This window comes from Eptesicus fuscus, chromosome 16 (assembly GCF_027574615.1).
Source record: "Eptesicus fuscus isolate TK198812 chromosome 16, DD_ASM_mEF_20220401, whole genome shotgun sequence".
In the NCBI taxonomy this organism is placed as follows: Eukaryota; Metazoa; Chordata; class Mammalia; order Chiroptera; family Vespertilionidae; genus Eptesicus; species Eptesicus fuscus.
Genome location: NC_072488.1, coordinates 795,611 through 812,365, shown reverse-complemented (window position 1 = coordinate 812,365; position 16,755 = coordinate 795,611). Strand labels below are relative to the sequence as shown.

The 16,755-nt window shown below is 58.8% G+C and overlaps 1 protein-coding gene across 7 annotated transcripts in view; it reads left to right on the top strand.

Annotated features, from left to right (window-relative positions):
- Positions 1–725: 725 nt before the first annotated feature.
- EIPR1 (EARP complex and GARP complex interacting protein 1) overlaps positions 726–16,755 on the top strand; it is a 277,183-nt gene continuing 261,153 nt past the window's right edge. For 2 of the 7 annotated variants that reach the window (XM_054728333.1, XM_054728332.1), the window contains exons 1-3: positions 1,068–1,293; positions 6,312–6,395; positions 13,957–14,089. In XM_054728333.1, coding sequence (XP_054584308.1) covers positions 1,252–1,293; positions 6,312–6,395; positions 13,957–14,089 — 259 coding nt within the window. In that variant the 5' untranslated portion in view covers positions 1,068–1,251. Of the gene's footprint in view, positions 747–1,065; positions 1,294–6,311; positions 6,396–6,856; positions 6,916–13,956; positions 14,090–16,755 lie in introns of those variants that run through there. The other 5 variants (XM_054728335.1, XM_008162440.3, XM_028140433.2 and 2 more) reach the window with 5 other exon arrangements.

Below are 16,755 nucleotides of genomic sequence, written 5' to 3'. Positions count from 1 at the left end.
CAACAGAGCCAAATATCAACAGTACAACGATTGAAATTTCTTTTGGGAGCCACATTTTTTTAAACTTAAACTTCTTCTAACGCCACTTCTTCAAAATAGACTGGCCCAGGCCGTGGTAGTTTGTGGAAGAGCCACACTCAAGGGGCCAAAGAGCCGCATGTGGCTCTCGAGCCTCAGTTTGCCGACCACTGTCCTATCCTATCCTCCTTAGAATAAAATAGTAACATGCAAATCCAGGGAACAGTTTCTATGATTCACACTGACCACCAGGGGGCAGATGCTCAATGCAGGAGCTGCCCCCTGGTGGTCAGTGCGCTCCCACAGGGGGAGCACCTGGCTAGTGCAGCCACAGTGGTGGGAGCCACTCCTGCCTCCGCTGCAGGTGGGTGGTAAGGAACGAGGGGTCCTGGACTGAGAGAGGACGCAGGCCAGACTGAGAGACGATCACTCCCCCAGTGCATGAATTTCGTGCACCGAGCCTCTAGTCAATATTAATAACACCAGTGGTACCCAGATCCCCTCATTCACCCAGCAAATATCCATCTAGCCTTATTCACCAGGCACATCATTTGTTAGGTGCTGGGATACAGCTGAGCCAAACACCAAACCAGACCCCGCCATTTCTTTCTTCTTTTTCTTCCTTTAGCTGCTCCACCCATCTTAGCTGCCTGGCACATCCTAGCTGCCCCACGAATCGAAGTCGAATCCTAGCTCCCCACGCGGCCACAGCTCATCGGTGAATGGAAGTATGAATGGAAGTATGATTCTTCAGTGTTAAGGTTGGAGCCAAGAAGCTCATGGCAGTGGATGGGAAGCATGGAAAGTACTAATGATAACAAAGGACAGTGCCCCGGCCCCAGGCGCTTGATTCTGGGATGATGGAGCCTGGGGCTTCCCGCAGGAGACTCTCTGGCGGCCCCTAATGGCGAGGTGGGGGTAGCACCGTCCAGGCGAGGCCCCGCCCCCAGCTGACGCCCCTCCCACAAACCCGGCCTCGCGGGGCCCGCAGAGAGGGGAGCCCGGGTGGGTTCCTGTGCGCATGCGCACCAGCCGGGTACTGCCGCCATTGGCCGCCGGCAGGAGCGAATCGATGACGCGGCAGGAAAACAGGAAGTGAGCCCTACGGAGACCGCGGCGGGCCAGAAAGGGTCCGGTTTCGGCGCGGGCCGCGCGGCAGGGAACCTATTCGCGCAGCGCAGGGGGCGCGCCGGCTCTCGGGCCCGCCTGAGGCGTGGGGGGGAGGGCGGCAGCATGGAGGACGACGCGCCGGTGATCTACGGGCTGGAATTCCAGGTGGGTCCCCGAGGCCCGCGGCGTCCGGGTTGCGGAGCGGGGCCGGCGCGGTCCCCGCCTCCCTGTCCGCCCAGGGTCCGGAGGCTGCGGGGCCCAAGGAGCTGGTCGTCCGGGGACCGGCCGGGAAGCGCGACTGCCCCGCCGCCTCCCTCCTCCCCAGCGACCCCGCGCACTGCCCGGGTACCTGTGCCTGCGGCTCCCGGGCCCCCGGAGGCGGGAGCTCTGGCTGCTCTGGGCGTTCGGTTCTGACAGTGGCCGCTCCCGAGTCGGAAAGACGGACGCAGAGCTCTCGCGGACCCGCACCAGCGCCCGAGTGTTGACTGACATCCTGCGGGACCGGGCGCATTGGTCAGAGCCCACAGGAGCGTGGGCACAGCCCTGGGACCCGAAGCCCAGGCTGCTCGGAGGCCCCCTGCTCTCCCACTGACGCCCTGTTTCTTTTTATCCTGTGTCCCCCTCAAAGGGTTCCCATCATCCTGTGTCCCCCCCAAAGGATTTCCATCATCCTGTGTCCCCCCAAAGGTTTCCCATCATCCTGTGTCCCCCCCCAAAGGGTTCCCATCATCCTGTGTCTCCCCCAAAGAGTTGCCATCATTCTGTGTCCCCCCCCCCCCCCAAAGGGTTCCCATCATCCTGTGTCCCCCCCCAAAGGGTTCTAATCGTCCTGTGTCCCCCCAAAGGATTTCCATCGTCCTGTGTCCCCCCCAAAGGACTTCCATCGTCCTGTGTCCTCCCCAAAGGGTTCCCATCATCCTGTGCCCCCCCAAAGGGTTCCCATCATCCTGTGTCTCCCCCAAAGGATTTCCATCATCCTGTGTCCCCCCCGAAGGGTCCCATCATCCTGTGTCCCCCCCGAAGGGTCCCATCATCCTGTGTCCCCCCCGAAGGGTTCCCATCATCCTGTGTCCCCCCCAAAGGGTTCCCATCATCCTGTGTCCCCCCAAAGGGTTCCCATCATCCTGTGTCCCCCCAAAGGGTTCCCATCATCCTGTGTCCCCCCAAAGGTTTACCATCATCCTGTGTCCCCCTCAAAGGATTTCCATCATCCTGTGTCCCCCTCAAAGGATTTCCATCATCCTGTGTCCCCCCCAAAGGACTTCCATCATCCTGTGTCCCCCCCAAAGGATTTCCATCATCCTGTGTCCCCCCCAAAGGGTTCCCATCATCCTGTGTCCCCCCAAAGGGTTCCCATCATCCTGTGTCACCCCAAAGGGATCCCATCATCCTTTGTCTCCCCCACAATAGGGTTCCCATCATCCTGTGTCTCCCCCACAATAGGGTTCCCATCATCCTGTGTTTGCCTGGTCCATGGTAGACAAAAAAAACCATTGAGCCACACCAGCTGGGCTGTATATATTTGTTAATCCTCACCAAGGATGTTTTTTCCATTAATTTTTAGAGAGTGGAAGGGAGGAAGGGATGGGGTAGAGAGAGAGGAACATCGTAGTGAGGGAGTTCAGTGTACTCCGTTCAGACTCCGGTTCCAGTTTCGGTGCCTCCTGTGACTGAGAAGACCTGGTCAGCACATTTCCATGGTTCTTCCCTGCTGGGCTCTTGGCTCAGCATCTCCATCGCCTCTTACTGGTTTGGTTCACTGAGTGGTGATGGCAGGCGAGAAGACAGCTCTGTGACGAAGAGGCCATGGCTTTCCTTTGGAAAATTGGGCAAGACACATCCTATATAATAAAAGCCTAATATGCTAAGTGTCCGGTCGTCTGGTTAGCCGTTCAACCAATCAAAGCGTAATATGCTAATGATGTGCTGAGGCTGCTCAACCGCTTGCTAGACGTGTACTGACCACCAGGGGGCAGAGAGTCGACCAGTCAACCAGTCGCTATGATGTGCACTGACCACCAGGGGGCAGATGCTCTGACTGGTAGGTTAGCTTGCTGCTGGGGTCCAGCAGATTGGGATTGAGCGAGACCAGCCAGACACGCCCTGGAGCCCTCCTGCGGTCCCTCCCCAGCTGGCCAACCTGCCATGTCCCTCCCTGGCCCCGATCGTGCACCGGTGGGGTCCCTCAGCCTGGCCTTTGCCCTCTCACAGCCTGGGACACCTTGGGGGATGTTGGAGATCCTGTTTCGGCCTGATAGCAGAACGACAGGTCGCTATGACACGCACTGACCACCAGGGGGCAGATGCTTAATGCAGGAGCTGTGCCTTGGTGGTCAGTGCGCTCCCACAGGGTGAGTGCCGCTCAGCCAGAAGCCGGGCCCGTGGCTGGCGAGCGCAGCGGTGGTGGCGGAGCCTCTCCCGCCTCTGTGGCAGTGCTAAGGATGTCCGACTGCCAGCTTAGGCCCGCTCTTTGTGAGTGGGCCTAAGCCATCAGTCGGACATCCCCCAAGGGCTCCCCGACTGCGAGAGGGTGCAGGCCAGGCTGAGGGACCACCCCCGAGTGTACGAATTTTGTGCACCAGGCCTCTAGTAGAATTATAATAAAGTGACCTGTGATTTAACATAACCAACTAGACAGATACCTTACTGTGCTACCAGCTCCCTGCTTACTGTAACAGAAAGAGAACTGGCCTTAGGCTGGGAGTCTGGGTTGTTCTTGTCTCTAAGCTGTGTGACTGTGGCTAAGTCAGTTACCCTCTCTGGTCCTCAGTGTCGTTATCTCCTGGGTGGGAGTAATATCCATCCTGTCTTCCTATCTGCTTCATTGAATTATGAGGACGGGCCAAGATAAAGTACATGGGCATTTTTGGTGACCTATCTATACTAATAAAAGAGAAACATGCAAATTACCGTCACTCCGCTACGCCCAACAGCCAATCAGAGTGAGTATGCAAATTAACCTGAAAAGATGGCGGCAGCCCTGCCTCCCAGCCGCTCCAGGCCTGTGGGAGTCGAAGTCCGGCCCCAGTGCCTGGCCCGGGAGACAAAGAAGCCGCCTGCCCCTGATCCCTGGCCGCAGCCAGCAGCAGAAGCCTCACGTCCGCCTGCCCCACGTCCTGGGGGAGATGGAGAAACCGGGCCCCAGCGCCTGTGGCTGGCTGCAGCCTGGGAGATGAAGAAGCTGCCCACCCCGTGGTCCCGGGCACCAGCACTTGCGGCTGCAGCCCAAGTGAAGCCACCTGCCCACCATCCCCTGCAGCTGCAGCTGGCCTGGGCGCCTATGGCTGACCAGAGGGAGGGAAGCCCAGATCCTGGGTGCCAGTGGTCAGCTGGAGGAGGGAATCCTGGGTCCTGGATGTGGGGTCGAGGCAGAGATGGTTAGGGCAATCAAGCCAGCAGGGGAGCAGTTAGGGACAATCAGGCTGGCAGGCAGAAGCAGTTAGGGGCAATCAGGCAGGCAGGTGAGCGGTTAGGAGCCAGCAGTTCTGGATTGTGAGAGGGATGTCTGACTGCTGGTTATCCCCTGAGGGGTCCCAGATTGGAGAGGGTGAAGGCCAGGCTGAGGGACACCCTTCCCACCCCGCACGAATTTCGTGCACCGGGCCACTAGTTATACTAGAAAATTTCAATCTTGTTATATCAGGGTCATTGGAACACCTCAAAACCATCATTATGACTACACTTAGAAAGGTCATTTATTTTTCAGTTAACCAAAGAAGCAGGATTACAGACACGGATATCACTCTGTCACCAAAATGGCCAAAGTGTAGTTATTTTTGTAATTTTTCCCATTAATGTACTAGAAAGGTCTTAAATTACACTTTCATGAGATTTCACTGTATTTTTAAAGATGCAGTTTAGGTTTTCTATAAGAAGGATTTTCCTCTTTGATTACAAAGGTGTCTCCCGTGGGGAGGACAGGGCAGTTCAGGTTTGTGGTGTTTTCTGAATGTGGCAGCTTTCCCCAGGACACCTGGTCTGCTCAGACCTTTGTGCGTTTAGGCTGCTGCGCCTCAGGTGGGTGCTCGGCTCCGTCAGCTGCCGAGGAGGAAACACGTTGGGTGCTGGTTCCTCATCGCCCACGCGCGGGTCCTGCGTCCTGGACTGCCCCTCACGGCATCTGCCGCCCGAGCACAGTGTGGTCGTCCCCTCCTCCACGGGGGCGTTACCCTGCTTCTGCCCCAAGTGGAGCTGTGGGGTTTGACTGTCAGAGGTGGCCTCACCCTTCCTCCTGAGCCGTTTCCTCTAGGCCCGGCTTGTTTAGTCGGAGAAGGGTCAGCGAGTCTGGATTTGCTGATGTACACACGTTCTGTGTATGTGTGTGCACATTTTTGGAAGAAGATCTATAGATTCATAAAGAACTCATCCGCTTTGCAGAGAAGTCTAAAACTCCGAAAAGTGTCCAGCCTCGTCTGCCGAGGGGGGCGGGCACCTGGCAGGGGAGCCTGCCGCCTGTCAGTCCTCGAAGGGGAACGGAGGTTTGCTCTCCGACGTCTGGCACTTGGTGCTGCCGCAGACGTGTGCGCCTGGTGGCACTGAGGTCTCTCCGTCGTCGGTGTTTTTGCTCCACTGATGCTTTGGAGGAAGGTGGGAACACGGATCCGCTGTGTTTCCTGTTGTCTCCAGACCTTTTACGGTAGAGGCCGGTGGTTTGTCCCAGCCTCAGCGGTCAGAACAGCGGTGAACCTCTCTTAGGACCGTTTTGAAGAGGATGAATCAAGGCACTGAGGCCTGCAGGACTCCGTGAGCTGGAGGAGGTGGGGTCAGGCCTGCTTCCAGCTGCGGTGGGAGAAGGGCGTGGGTAGGGCTCACTCGCGAACGGTGGTCGTTTCCCGGTGCTGGGACAGTCCGCTCCCACGCCGAGGTTCGCAGCAGTACCCTGCTGTCCTGGGCTCGGCTCTGTCGCCGTTCTGCCAGTCGCCTCTGCAGAGGCCTCGGTTACCACGCCTGCTCGGCCGTGCCGGAGCTGCCGTCTGCTGTTCTGGGGGAGAAAAACGAGTTCAGCCCATCCATCACTGTTGACAATCACGGCTTTATTGAAACACTTACACCTTCATGGCTTCACGTTTGTGCCCACTTACAGTCGCTTCCGTGTACACATTCGGAGTGGGAGGCGGTGGCCGCGTGTTCGTGACCGGCTGAAGTCCAGCGTGGTAAAGGTGTGCCCTTCCTTCCTCCCGCAGGCACGTGCGCTGACCCCGCAGACGGCAGAGACAGATGCCATCCGGTTTCTGGTTGGGACGCAGTCTCTGAAATACGACAATCAGGTAACTGTTTCTGACAGACGCCTCCACTGGCATGACTAACCCTAGTCTTACTTTGTGACCATTTTGCTCTTGATTTTTCAAGCAACATTTGAGGAAATTAATGCCACACGAACAGAAGAACACTTCCATTGGGATGTCACCATCCAGCTGTAGGCACCGGTTGAGTTCAGTAACTTAAACCGTATCCGTGGGCACTGCTGGGTCCTCTTTGTGGTTGCGTGGGACTTACTGTGTAGGTGACTGGGAGGCAGCTGGGGTCAGTGGTCAGCATCAGCCATCAGCCCTTCTGGCCAGTGACGCCCTCTCGTTGCTCACAGCACGCTCTCCACTGTGCCCGGAGGAGGCCGCAGGCCAGCTGGCCCCAGGGGCATGCAGGAGGGCCCGTTGGCTGCACGGCCACTTTAGAAGAAAGCATGCTGGATACTCACAAGGTCAGGGTTCAGTTCCCGGCTTGGCACTGACTGTGACCTTGAACAATGGACTAACCTTGCTGGACTTCATCTCCTCACTGCAAATAGAGGTGAGGCTGTGGGCGGTCGGCACCTCGCAGGCGCCATGACGTGAGGATGAGCGCTGTCCTTGATGGGGAAACGCCACGCACATGGGCCGTGTCTGACGTGCAGGGCCTCGGCCCAGCTATCATGGTCACACGGGAAACGGCCCTCAGGTGTTCGAGAGTTCTGCGTTCAGCCCCATTTTAGGGTCAGACGTACTAACTGTTGGGAACCCTTTCCCGTGCCTCCAGCAGGCGGTGCTGCTGCTTTGCCGGCAGGACACTGCTCCGTCTCGGTCCCTCTGGTGTCCTCACTGAGCCGCTAACTCAGCCTGTGGCTCCGGCCCCAGGTCCGGTTCCAGCCAGGGTGGCGTGAAGGACGGTCTCACGACTTCCTTCCCACCTGCCACTGTACAGGTGTTTGTACACAGGTTCCAAGGACAGGTCTCGAGTGTCCGGCCTGCGGTGTCCCGTGCCGCTCTGGGAAGGTGCTTGGCATTGCTGGGACGGGCATCCATCGGTTCGCTCGGCAAGCGCTTACTAGTGCGCTCACAGGCCGTGGTCCCCTCGCTGTGGGCGTGCCGGGCCCACGGAACACAGCAGGTGCGTCCTGCTCAGGGCTGCGCTCTCAGTGCGATGGCGAGAGGGAATGCGGACGCTGCGTGGCCGTGGTGACGGGCATGTGCAAGGCGGCGCGGACCCAGGAGCAGCGCCCTCGCTTCGGTCTGTTGGCGTTGGAGCCGCACCACGGGGAAGGTGGCCCTTTCGCCGAGGCCTCGGGCCGGGATGGCATGTGCTCATTGCCGGGGCCCTGTGTCCTCAGTGCTGGGTGGGCTCGTTCCCCGGCGGAGCCTGGCCAGGAGCGGGGGAGGGGGCCACACACACCTGCTCTGCTCCCCTGCGCGGCTGGAAACAGCCCTCACGCCTCACCCAACATGGGCATCCCTCTCAAGGAGACATGCATGTTTCCCCATGTGACACGTGGGTTCTTACCACACACGACTCACACATGACACATCCAGTGCACACACAGCACACGTGCTTCTTCACACGTGTGACTCATGTTTCCTCCTACAAGCAGCATGCATGTTTCTCTTGTGGATGGCCTGTGTTCTCATATGTGATTCTTCCTCTCACATGTGACGTGTATTTTCTGCCCACACGAGATGTGTGTTTGCAGGGGCTCCCGCAGGCGCCGGCTGTGGCCTGTGCTGGTGGTAACGGCCCTGCAGCTAGGAGAGGAGGCCCGTGGGTGAGCACAGCCCTCGGAGCCCTGCTTCTGTCTGCAGAGGGGCCGTGCGTGTTGGTGGTTCCCGTGCTTCCCAGCCATGTCATATGTGATTGTCAAGTGCGTGATGACGGAGAGACTGTCGCCAGGCCTGTCTCCTGCACCCTCCCCTGGGCTGTGTCCTCCTGTGAGGGGCCTGAGCTGCACTCTCCTGGGGTGGGCACCGGAGCCTCTCTGTGTCGTCCTCCAGCAGCTGGTGTTGAGGATGCGCTGGGGGGGGAGCGCACCTGGAGCGGGCACAGCCGGGTGCTGGAGGGGGGGCACAGCCGGGTGCTGGAGGGGGGGCACAGCCGGGAGCTGGTGGAGGGGGGGCACAGCCAGGTGCTGGTGGGGGGGGCACAGCCAGGTGCTGGTGGGGGGGCACGGCCGGGTGCTGTCGGGGGGGGGGCACGGGTGGGTGCTGTGGGGGGGGCACGGCCGGGTGCTGTTGGGGGGGCACGGCCGGGTGCTGTGTGTGGGGGGCGCGGCCGGGTGCTGGTGGGGGGGGGGCGGCCGGGTGCTGGTGGGGGGGGCGCGGCCGGGTGCTGTGGGGCGGGGGGGCGGCCGGGTGCTGGTGGGGGGGGGCACGGCCAGGTGCTGGTGGGGGGGGCGTGGCCGGGTGCTGTGGGGCGGGGGGGGCGGCCGGGTGCTGGTGGGGGGGGCACGGCCGGGTGCTGGTGGGGGGGGCACGGCCGGGTGCTGGTTGGGGGCACGGCCGGGTGCTGGTGGGGGGGGGCACGGCCGGGTGCTGGTTGGGGGGGCGCGGCCGGGTGCTGTGTGGTGGGGGGCGGCCGGGTGCTGTGTGGCGGGGCATGGCCGGGTGCTGGCCCGGGGGCCCTGTTGACTGGGTCCAGAAGGTAAATACAGGCTTCCAGGACACAGGTGAGAGCTGAAAGTAGCTGCAGGAGCCTCTGACCCTGGGGTCAAGGTCAAGGTTGGGGCTGGTTCCAGCCATTCCCACACGTGCTACCTCAGTGGACAGAACTGGTGGTGTTGACCCCATTTCTTTTTTTTTTTAAATATATTTTATTGATTTTTTACAGAGAGTAAGGGAAAGAGATAGAGAGTTAGAAGCATCGATGAAAGAGAATCATCAATCAGCTGCCTCCTGCATGCCCCCCACTGGGGATGTGCCCGCAACCAACGTACGTGCCCTTGACCGGAATCGAACCCGGGACCCCTCAGTCCGCAGGCTGACGCTCTATCCACTGAGCCAAACCGGCCTCGGCTGACCCCATTTCTAATCAGATGAGGGAGTTGGCCCTGGGCAGTCACATGGTTTTCCAAGGTGACCCAGCTCGGATGTGGCTAAGACACCCTGCCCCTCAGCTTGCACTTAGGAAGCACGTGCCCTGAGAGTGTGTGTCCTGAACACGCGCTGTGCTGTCTGTGCAGCCCCGCGCAGACAGGCATGTGCGGGAGCTCCCCGTCCCAAGGTCAGACAGCTGGCCCAGGCCCAGGCTCGGCCCCGCCAGGTGGTGACAGCTCAGGTCCGGCTGTGCTGCGGGAGCTGTGACAGTGGATCTCGGCTCCTCTGCCTGCTCTGATGCCCCCGCCCCTCGCTTTCCCGCTCCCCAGGCTTTCCGGGAGGGGTGGCTGCGCTGGGCGGAAGCCCCCGGCTTTGCCTCAGGCCTCAGCTCCTCCCGCAGCCATCGGGTCCCTAGAAAGTGCCGCTGCTCAGCTCGCTGCTGGTTCTGGAGACGGAGGAGCTGTCAGTGCTGGCCCTCCTGTCGCAGGAAGCGCTTTGTTTCTGCCGTTGGTTTGCACGGGGCTCCCCGATGGCAGGGCGAGCCCTTCTGAGTCTGTCTCTGGGTTCTCCAGTGAGGAGGGGTGCACGTTGGTCGTGGGGCAGCTGGCAGAGGCTAGGAACCCGGGGTTTCCGGTGGGAGGGGTTGGCCTCTGCACTGGACTGCTCCACGGGTTTCACTGCATATTGCAAACCCCGCTTCCTGTGCGGGCGGGGGACGAGTGCCGGGCTGGCCAGGGGGAGGCTGTGACGTGCCCTGACCATGAGCCCCGGGCTGTGGAAAGGCGGACGGCCCTCCAGGGATGACAGCACAGCTGGCTCCCTCCTAGCTCTCTCCCTGTAATTTTTTTCTCTTTAGTTTGTGAGCTCCAGTGTCCTGTGTTAGCATTTTGATTAAGGACAGCTCTGTCACACGGTGCCCTCTGCCGGCAGGTTCTGTCCTTGGCCACCCTTGTTGGGAATCAGATTCCGGGGCCCCAGGCCAGGCTAACTGACCCTCCATTTCACCCCCCCCCCCGCCCCCTGCCCCTTCCCATTCCGTTAACGAGACAGGAATGTATTGCCCTGTGTCCTGGAAGCATCTCGAGGAGGCTGTTTTGGGCGAGGCTGGACCAGGGCTCAGCAGTGCAGCTGAGACGCCACGGCGCTCATGCCTGTGTTTTTCTGGATGGCCTGCTGAAGTTAGGGGCTCTACCATTTCTCTCCGTCCCTCAAGCACGGCCCAAGGCACTCTCGGGTTGGCCCGGATGGACTGTACCACTTCTGTTCCGAGAATCCCCCTTGCTGGGCGCTGAGGTTGGAATGGGGGTCTTTTCCTGGCTGCCGAGCACATCCTGGGTCATGGACGGATGTGAGCGTGCGGGCCGCCTTTGCTCCAGCAGAGTATGGTCCGGACGGGTGCATGGTAGCTGTGCTGTGGCATGACGAGGGGTTCGATCACATGTAACTGTCACTTACCATTAAAGGCTCAGCTGAAGGACCGGGTATGTGTCCCAGGGATCTTAGAAGTCAGGTGCCCACATTTCCGAATGCTGCAGCAGGAGCCCAGATGGTGAGTGGCTCGCCCAGCGTCACTCAGCCAGGAAGTGGCGGAATCAGAGCGGGACCCGGCCTCCTGACCCCCGATGGCCTGTGGCGCGGAGGCTGACCGCCTGCAGTGGGCGGGAGTGAAGAGGCTGGTGCTGGCGACTTGCCGTCTGCACTGTTATGTCTTCTTCTTAAGGAAAGGCCAGGCCAGCAGGGAGGTGTTTTTTGTTATGAATGACAAGGCAGGGGCGCATTAATGGTGAGGCCAAGGCGGGGGTGAGGGGTGGGGGAGGTAAGGGGGTACCTGCTGTGGGGGGGTGAGCCCAGCCTTCTAGCCAGGGCCGTTCCGCTGACCCCTGGGGAGGGCTGTGCTCCGTGGCAGGAAGCATCCTGCTCAGAGGGGATCCTTACCTTCTCCTAAGAGGGAAGCTTTTGATTTCTCATATTCAGCTTTACACACTTAAACATTTCTTTTCAAGCTTTTGTTTACCTTTGTTCCATAAGAGAGGACGCAGAAAGGCTGGCCGGACTCCCGTGCCCAGGCGTGGTCTGGGCCCTGCTTCCGAATGAATCGTAGAGCTCTCACTCCTGAATGTCCGCCGCCCTGCCCTGGCAAACCCGCCTGTAACAGCTCCAACAACGGTGATTCAGAGCCTAGGAGTTTGGTCTTCGTTATAAGCTGTTAGTGAAGAACTCAGACATGGCTTAACACTGCCCAGCCAGCCACAGTGTTCCCTGCCCTCTGAGCCGTATTAATTGGTCTTTCCTCTGTGCCCCCTAATCTTCCCACGCACCTTTATTCCGGTGCTTTCTCCACCGCATTACTTGTTTCTGTGACTGCATATCCTTGTCAACAGGACAGTCCTCTGTGGTTCTAGTGCGGGTTGCGGGGCGGGGGGGGGGGCCTGGGAGCAGACAGCTCGTCTTCGGGGTGCACTCGGGGAAGCTGAGCTTCAGGGTCACACGGGCGATAAGTGGCAGTGGGGAGTTTGAATTCTGCTCTGAGTCCAGAGCCACCCTTAGGGGTCTGGGGGTGGCTATGCCATGCAGACAGACCCTGTGAGGGGAAGTGTCGGGGTAGCACGGGCCCCTGTAGCAGGCATGGAGTGCAGAGGCTTCCAGGGTCAAGGGCACATTGCTTAAAATAGCATTTAATGCTTGTTCTGACGGCAAAGCAATGCATGTTAATCTATGCGTGTTAATGCATGTTTGTGTTGAACTAAATGTTAACAACACAAACAAACCACAAAAAAGGAAAGAGGAAGTCTGTACTCTCGCCATCAGGAGAGAACCAGTCACTTCCCGGTGCTGTGTCACGGGGACATGCCTGCTGTCCACAGAACATGCGGCAGCTCACCTGCCGGAAGGGAGGTGCCTGGGAGGGACTGCGGGAGGTTGGCTCCAGGGCGTGTCTGGCCTGTCTTGCCCAGTCCCGCCCCGCTGGCCACCTTCTAATTAATTTCCTTTCAATGTGCACAAATCTGTGCACTGGGTCCCTAGTTAATTATAATAATGACTAGAGGCCCGGCGCATGGATTTGTGCACCAGTGCAGTCCCTTGGCCTGGCCTGTGGGGATCAGGCAGAAACCTAGCAGTCCGACATCCCCCGAGGGGTCCCAAATTGCAAGAGGGTGCAGGCCAGGCCAAGGGACCCCAACGGTGCACAAACCGTGCATTGGGCTGGTTTCAGCTGATCCCCACAGGCCAGGGCGAGGGACCCCACTGGTGCATGCCACCAGGCCTCCAGTATGCATATACGATCTTTGGTTAATCTCTTCCCGCCCCCGCCCCTTCCCTCTGAGATTCATCAGTCTGTTCCATGTTTCTCTACCTGTGTGTTGAGCACCTGCCCCCTGGTGGTCAGTAAGCGTCATAGCTACTGGTCGCTTAGGCTTTTATATACACTAGTATAGATACTGCATTTTAGCCACTAAATGCTAAGTTAAACATGCTGTCTCCATGCTTTTCTGGATAAATTTTCGAGGAATTAAAATGATTCCTACTTTCACTCTCTTATAAATACCCCAAGCCAATGAGAAAGATAAAACATAACTTCAAAAATAAATTTATACTAAGAAAATAATAGTGGGCGTGCACAAAGATTTCTATCAGAGAATGTTCGCTGCGGGTCCCTCAGCCTGGCCTGTGGGGATCAGGCTAAAACCAGCTCTCTGACATCCCCCGAGGGGTCCCGGAGTACGAGAGGGCACTCTGCAAAGTTGCTGTCGTACAGGGTGTGGAACGCAAACGCAAGTGTGCAGTAACCAGATTCAGGGCCAACAGTGCCCCAGCAACAACATAACCCACGGCCAAAGGTGGAATCACACGGCCCCGCGAGGAATCGGGCTCCCTCCTCTCTGGTTTTGGGGTGTGTCACTCAAGAACTGCCGCTGCCAAGTCACTGCAGTTCGGCAGCTCCTGCATTGAGCGTCTGCCCCCTGGTGGTCAGTGCATGTCATAGCGACTGGTCGGATGGTCAGACACTTAACATATTAGCCTTTTATATATGTAGATGTTATAGGACCAGAGGGTTGACAGCTGTTGGACTCATTTTTAAAAAGAAGTTTAAGGTGTGCTGGTGTACAGTCCCATCCCAGTCCTTCCCTCCTCGCCCATGGGGGGTGGTGGTGCTGATGTGCCACGCCCACCGAGGAGTGGGCAGAGCTGGTCAGTCCCAGGCCCGCCACTCCCCTCCCCACAGCCGTCCAGCAGGTCCCAGAGGCTCTGGGCCGATTAGCGCCCCTGGATGACGGCCCCGGCATGAGCTGTGGCCTAAGTGAGCCCCCGGCACAGAGCTCGGGTGGGTGTCTCGTCTCTTTAGGACCAGGTATGACGGGCCGTGTGATGTGGTTGCCACCTTAACACGGGGACGTCACGCCCGTCTCTGAGAGGAGCGTCGTAAGCTGGCCGTGCGGACTGGGCACCGTTAGCGTAACAGGAGTACCACTGCAGACGTCCAGATGCCCTCGCCCGTGTCACTGCTTTGTCACGGGAGGTCCTGACCTGCTTGCTCTCTTTGTGTCTGTAGATCCACATCATAGACTTCGATGACGAAAACAACATCATAAACAAAAATGTCCTCCTCCACCAAGTGGGTGAAATCTGGCACATCAGTGCCAGCCCCGCAGACAAAGGCGTGCTGGCCACCTGCTACAGTAAGAGTGAGTACCAGCCTTCTGTGCCCGCCGCCGAGGCCCCTGGGGGTTGCCGCGTGTCGCTGTGGGCTGGTGCGTGATTCAGAGGGTCTGCGGTCGGTGAAGGCGCAGTGTTCACAGAGGTGGTGCTCCCCTGGGCCGATGGTGCAGGGGTGACGGAGTCCCAAGTCCCAGACTCGGGCCTGGAGCCTCGCTGTTCCTGGGTCTGATCCCTCGGGGCAGGGAGCGGGGAGGGCCGGAGGTCCTGGGATACAGGACGGCAATGAGCCGCACGCCCCGGAAGGCGCAGGCGGCGTCCCTGCTGCCTGTGTGTGTGATAGCAGCCAGGACATGCCTGTCAGGACCCTGCTAACCTCTCCGCACACGCGCTGGGGGTTCGTGTCCGGGGACCTTTCGCCGAGTGCCCGCCCCAGCGTCTGTGACACGCCTCCTTAACCCTCCTTTCTCGCCAGCAGCTGGTGCTCAGGTCTGTCTTCAGGGGACGTCTCCCGCTTCTCCCTCCCTGGGACGTGGGCCCGAGGGAAGCCTCTGGGTTTGCGAGAAGTTCCTAGCATGATTTCTTCACTTGTCCAGTGAGCCAGGACGCGTGTCAGCATTCCGTAACCCTTAGACATCGTCGCCCTCTACCTCGCCTTTCCGGGGGCTTCGGAATATGACTGGAGGGGTCTCCCCTGTTTGTGTGTGGCTGCAGGTGCCGCTCCTAGAACCGCGGGCTGCCCCCTGCCTTCATAGTCCTGCGTGCGCCGCCCCCTTTATCCCCACGCCCTGGTCTAAAAAGACTTCCCTTCAGGGCAAGAGAGTGAGTTTCTGAACGGTCTTTCTGCCCCGATTCTGTCTCTTTTCTTAGCTTTTAACTGCGTCACTGGTTGATGGGCGCAGCGTCCCGGGACCCACGCTGAGGCCCGTTCTTCCTCCGTTGTCCGAGTCAGGAGCTTCTCCAGGAGGCCCTTCCTTTCTCCTTTTCCCTTTGAGGAAGGTCACTTCCCGTGCTGTGGTCTGTGACGGCCTGGGGCGCCGCCCCACCTTCCACGGCGTATTTGGGATGGAAACATGCTCTGTCCTTGTGTATAAGTAGCCGTTGTGTTAAACAATGAAGACTAAGCTTGAACTAGTTTATCACGTGAGTGCCCTTCCCCCTCTTGGAGTGGATGGTTTGGGGTCTGTGGCCCTGACAGCCATGTGCTCCAGCCTCCGTGCTACATTCTGCGTCCACCTCCCTCCAGCCTTCTCTGGTCCCGGTGTGGGGAGGTGGACGGAGGCAGCAGTCGGTCGCCCTGCACGGCCCGAGCAGCTCCTGCGTGCAGCGCTCTGCGCCCCTCACTCTGCCTAGGAAGGGCAGCGCATTGAGGAGGTGAGTGACCTCGAACTCCCGCCCTGTCCGGCCCAGCCACACCCGTGCCGCCTCGCTTACCTCTGTCCTGGCTTACGGATAGGGCTGACTGCCGCCGTCTGAGTTCACCCATCGCTCTGACGAGTGTGAAAAATCAGGTCTCGGCGTCGGGGTGGTGGTGGGCTTTGTACATTCAGTACATTCTTTCGGAACTTCTTCTACATGGATGAAGGTTTTTTAAAAAACCTCTAGTTTTTCTTCCTGAAAACTTTACGAGAAGAATGCCTCAGGGTGGAAGCAAGAGGAGGGCAGGAGGGAGGGCGAGGCTGACACCACGGTCGCCTGGAGTCTGCACAGGGCGGCGACAGGGAGTGGCCCCCGGGAGACGGCCACGCACCCTGTGGAGTCTGCACAGGGCGGCGACAGGGAGCGGCCCCCGGGAGACGGCCGCGCACCCTGCAGACAGAGGCACACCCTCATCGTTGCCGATGTCCCCCCGGGGGGCCAGGCCTCTGAGCCCGGGAACCTGCTGTCACTCAGGGAAGTCACTCTGTGGATATGACGTCTGCCCCTCCCATGTCCATTCGGACCTGTTAGGTCTGCATGGCACTCTGACTCCCACAGTCAGGTCCTTCTCACAGGTCTCGGTGGCGCCTTGGAAAAAAAGCGTCCTATGTCATAAAGAGCTAATATGCTAATTAGAACCAACAGCAGAACGACGTCCGGACGACCTTCGGACGAAGCCGGGGCTGCGAAGGCCGAGCCCCTTGCACAGATTTCGTGCATCGGGCCTCTAGAGCTTCAGATAACGTTTAATGGACTATGTTTAACAACTGTGGCTTTACTACCTTCATTTCCTTTTTTTCTTTTTTCTTTCTGATTTTGTATAATCATTTCAATGACCCTTTGACATAGGAATTAGTCTGTCCGGTTTACAGATGAGGTAGCAGAGGCTCAGAGAGGCTAAGCTACTTGCCTGGGGCCACACAGCTTCTAAGTGGCAAAGCAGAGATACATATCTGTGCCCGATACTTCCTGCCTTCCTGGCCATGAGCCTTGAGCAGACCACCTCGAGTTTTGGTGTCATGTTAGCATTTCCGCTTTTTCTGAATTAGAAATGGTTCACACCATTGCTTCTGTCTGTTGTGTGCTGTCTGTCTGTTACGTGTGAGCATCTGTTGTATTTGCCTGTCACACGGGTTGTGTGTGTGTGTCTGTCATGTGTATCTGTTGCATGTGTTTTGTGTGTGCCTGTCTTATCTATTTATGTGTCACACGTGTCTGTCATGTATGCTGTGTGCATACCTGTCTGCGGTGTGTGTCGTGTGTTTGTCACATGTGT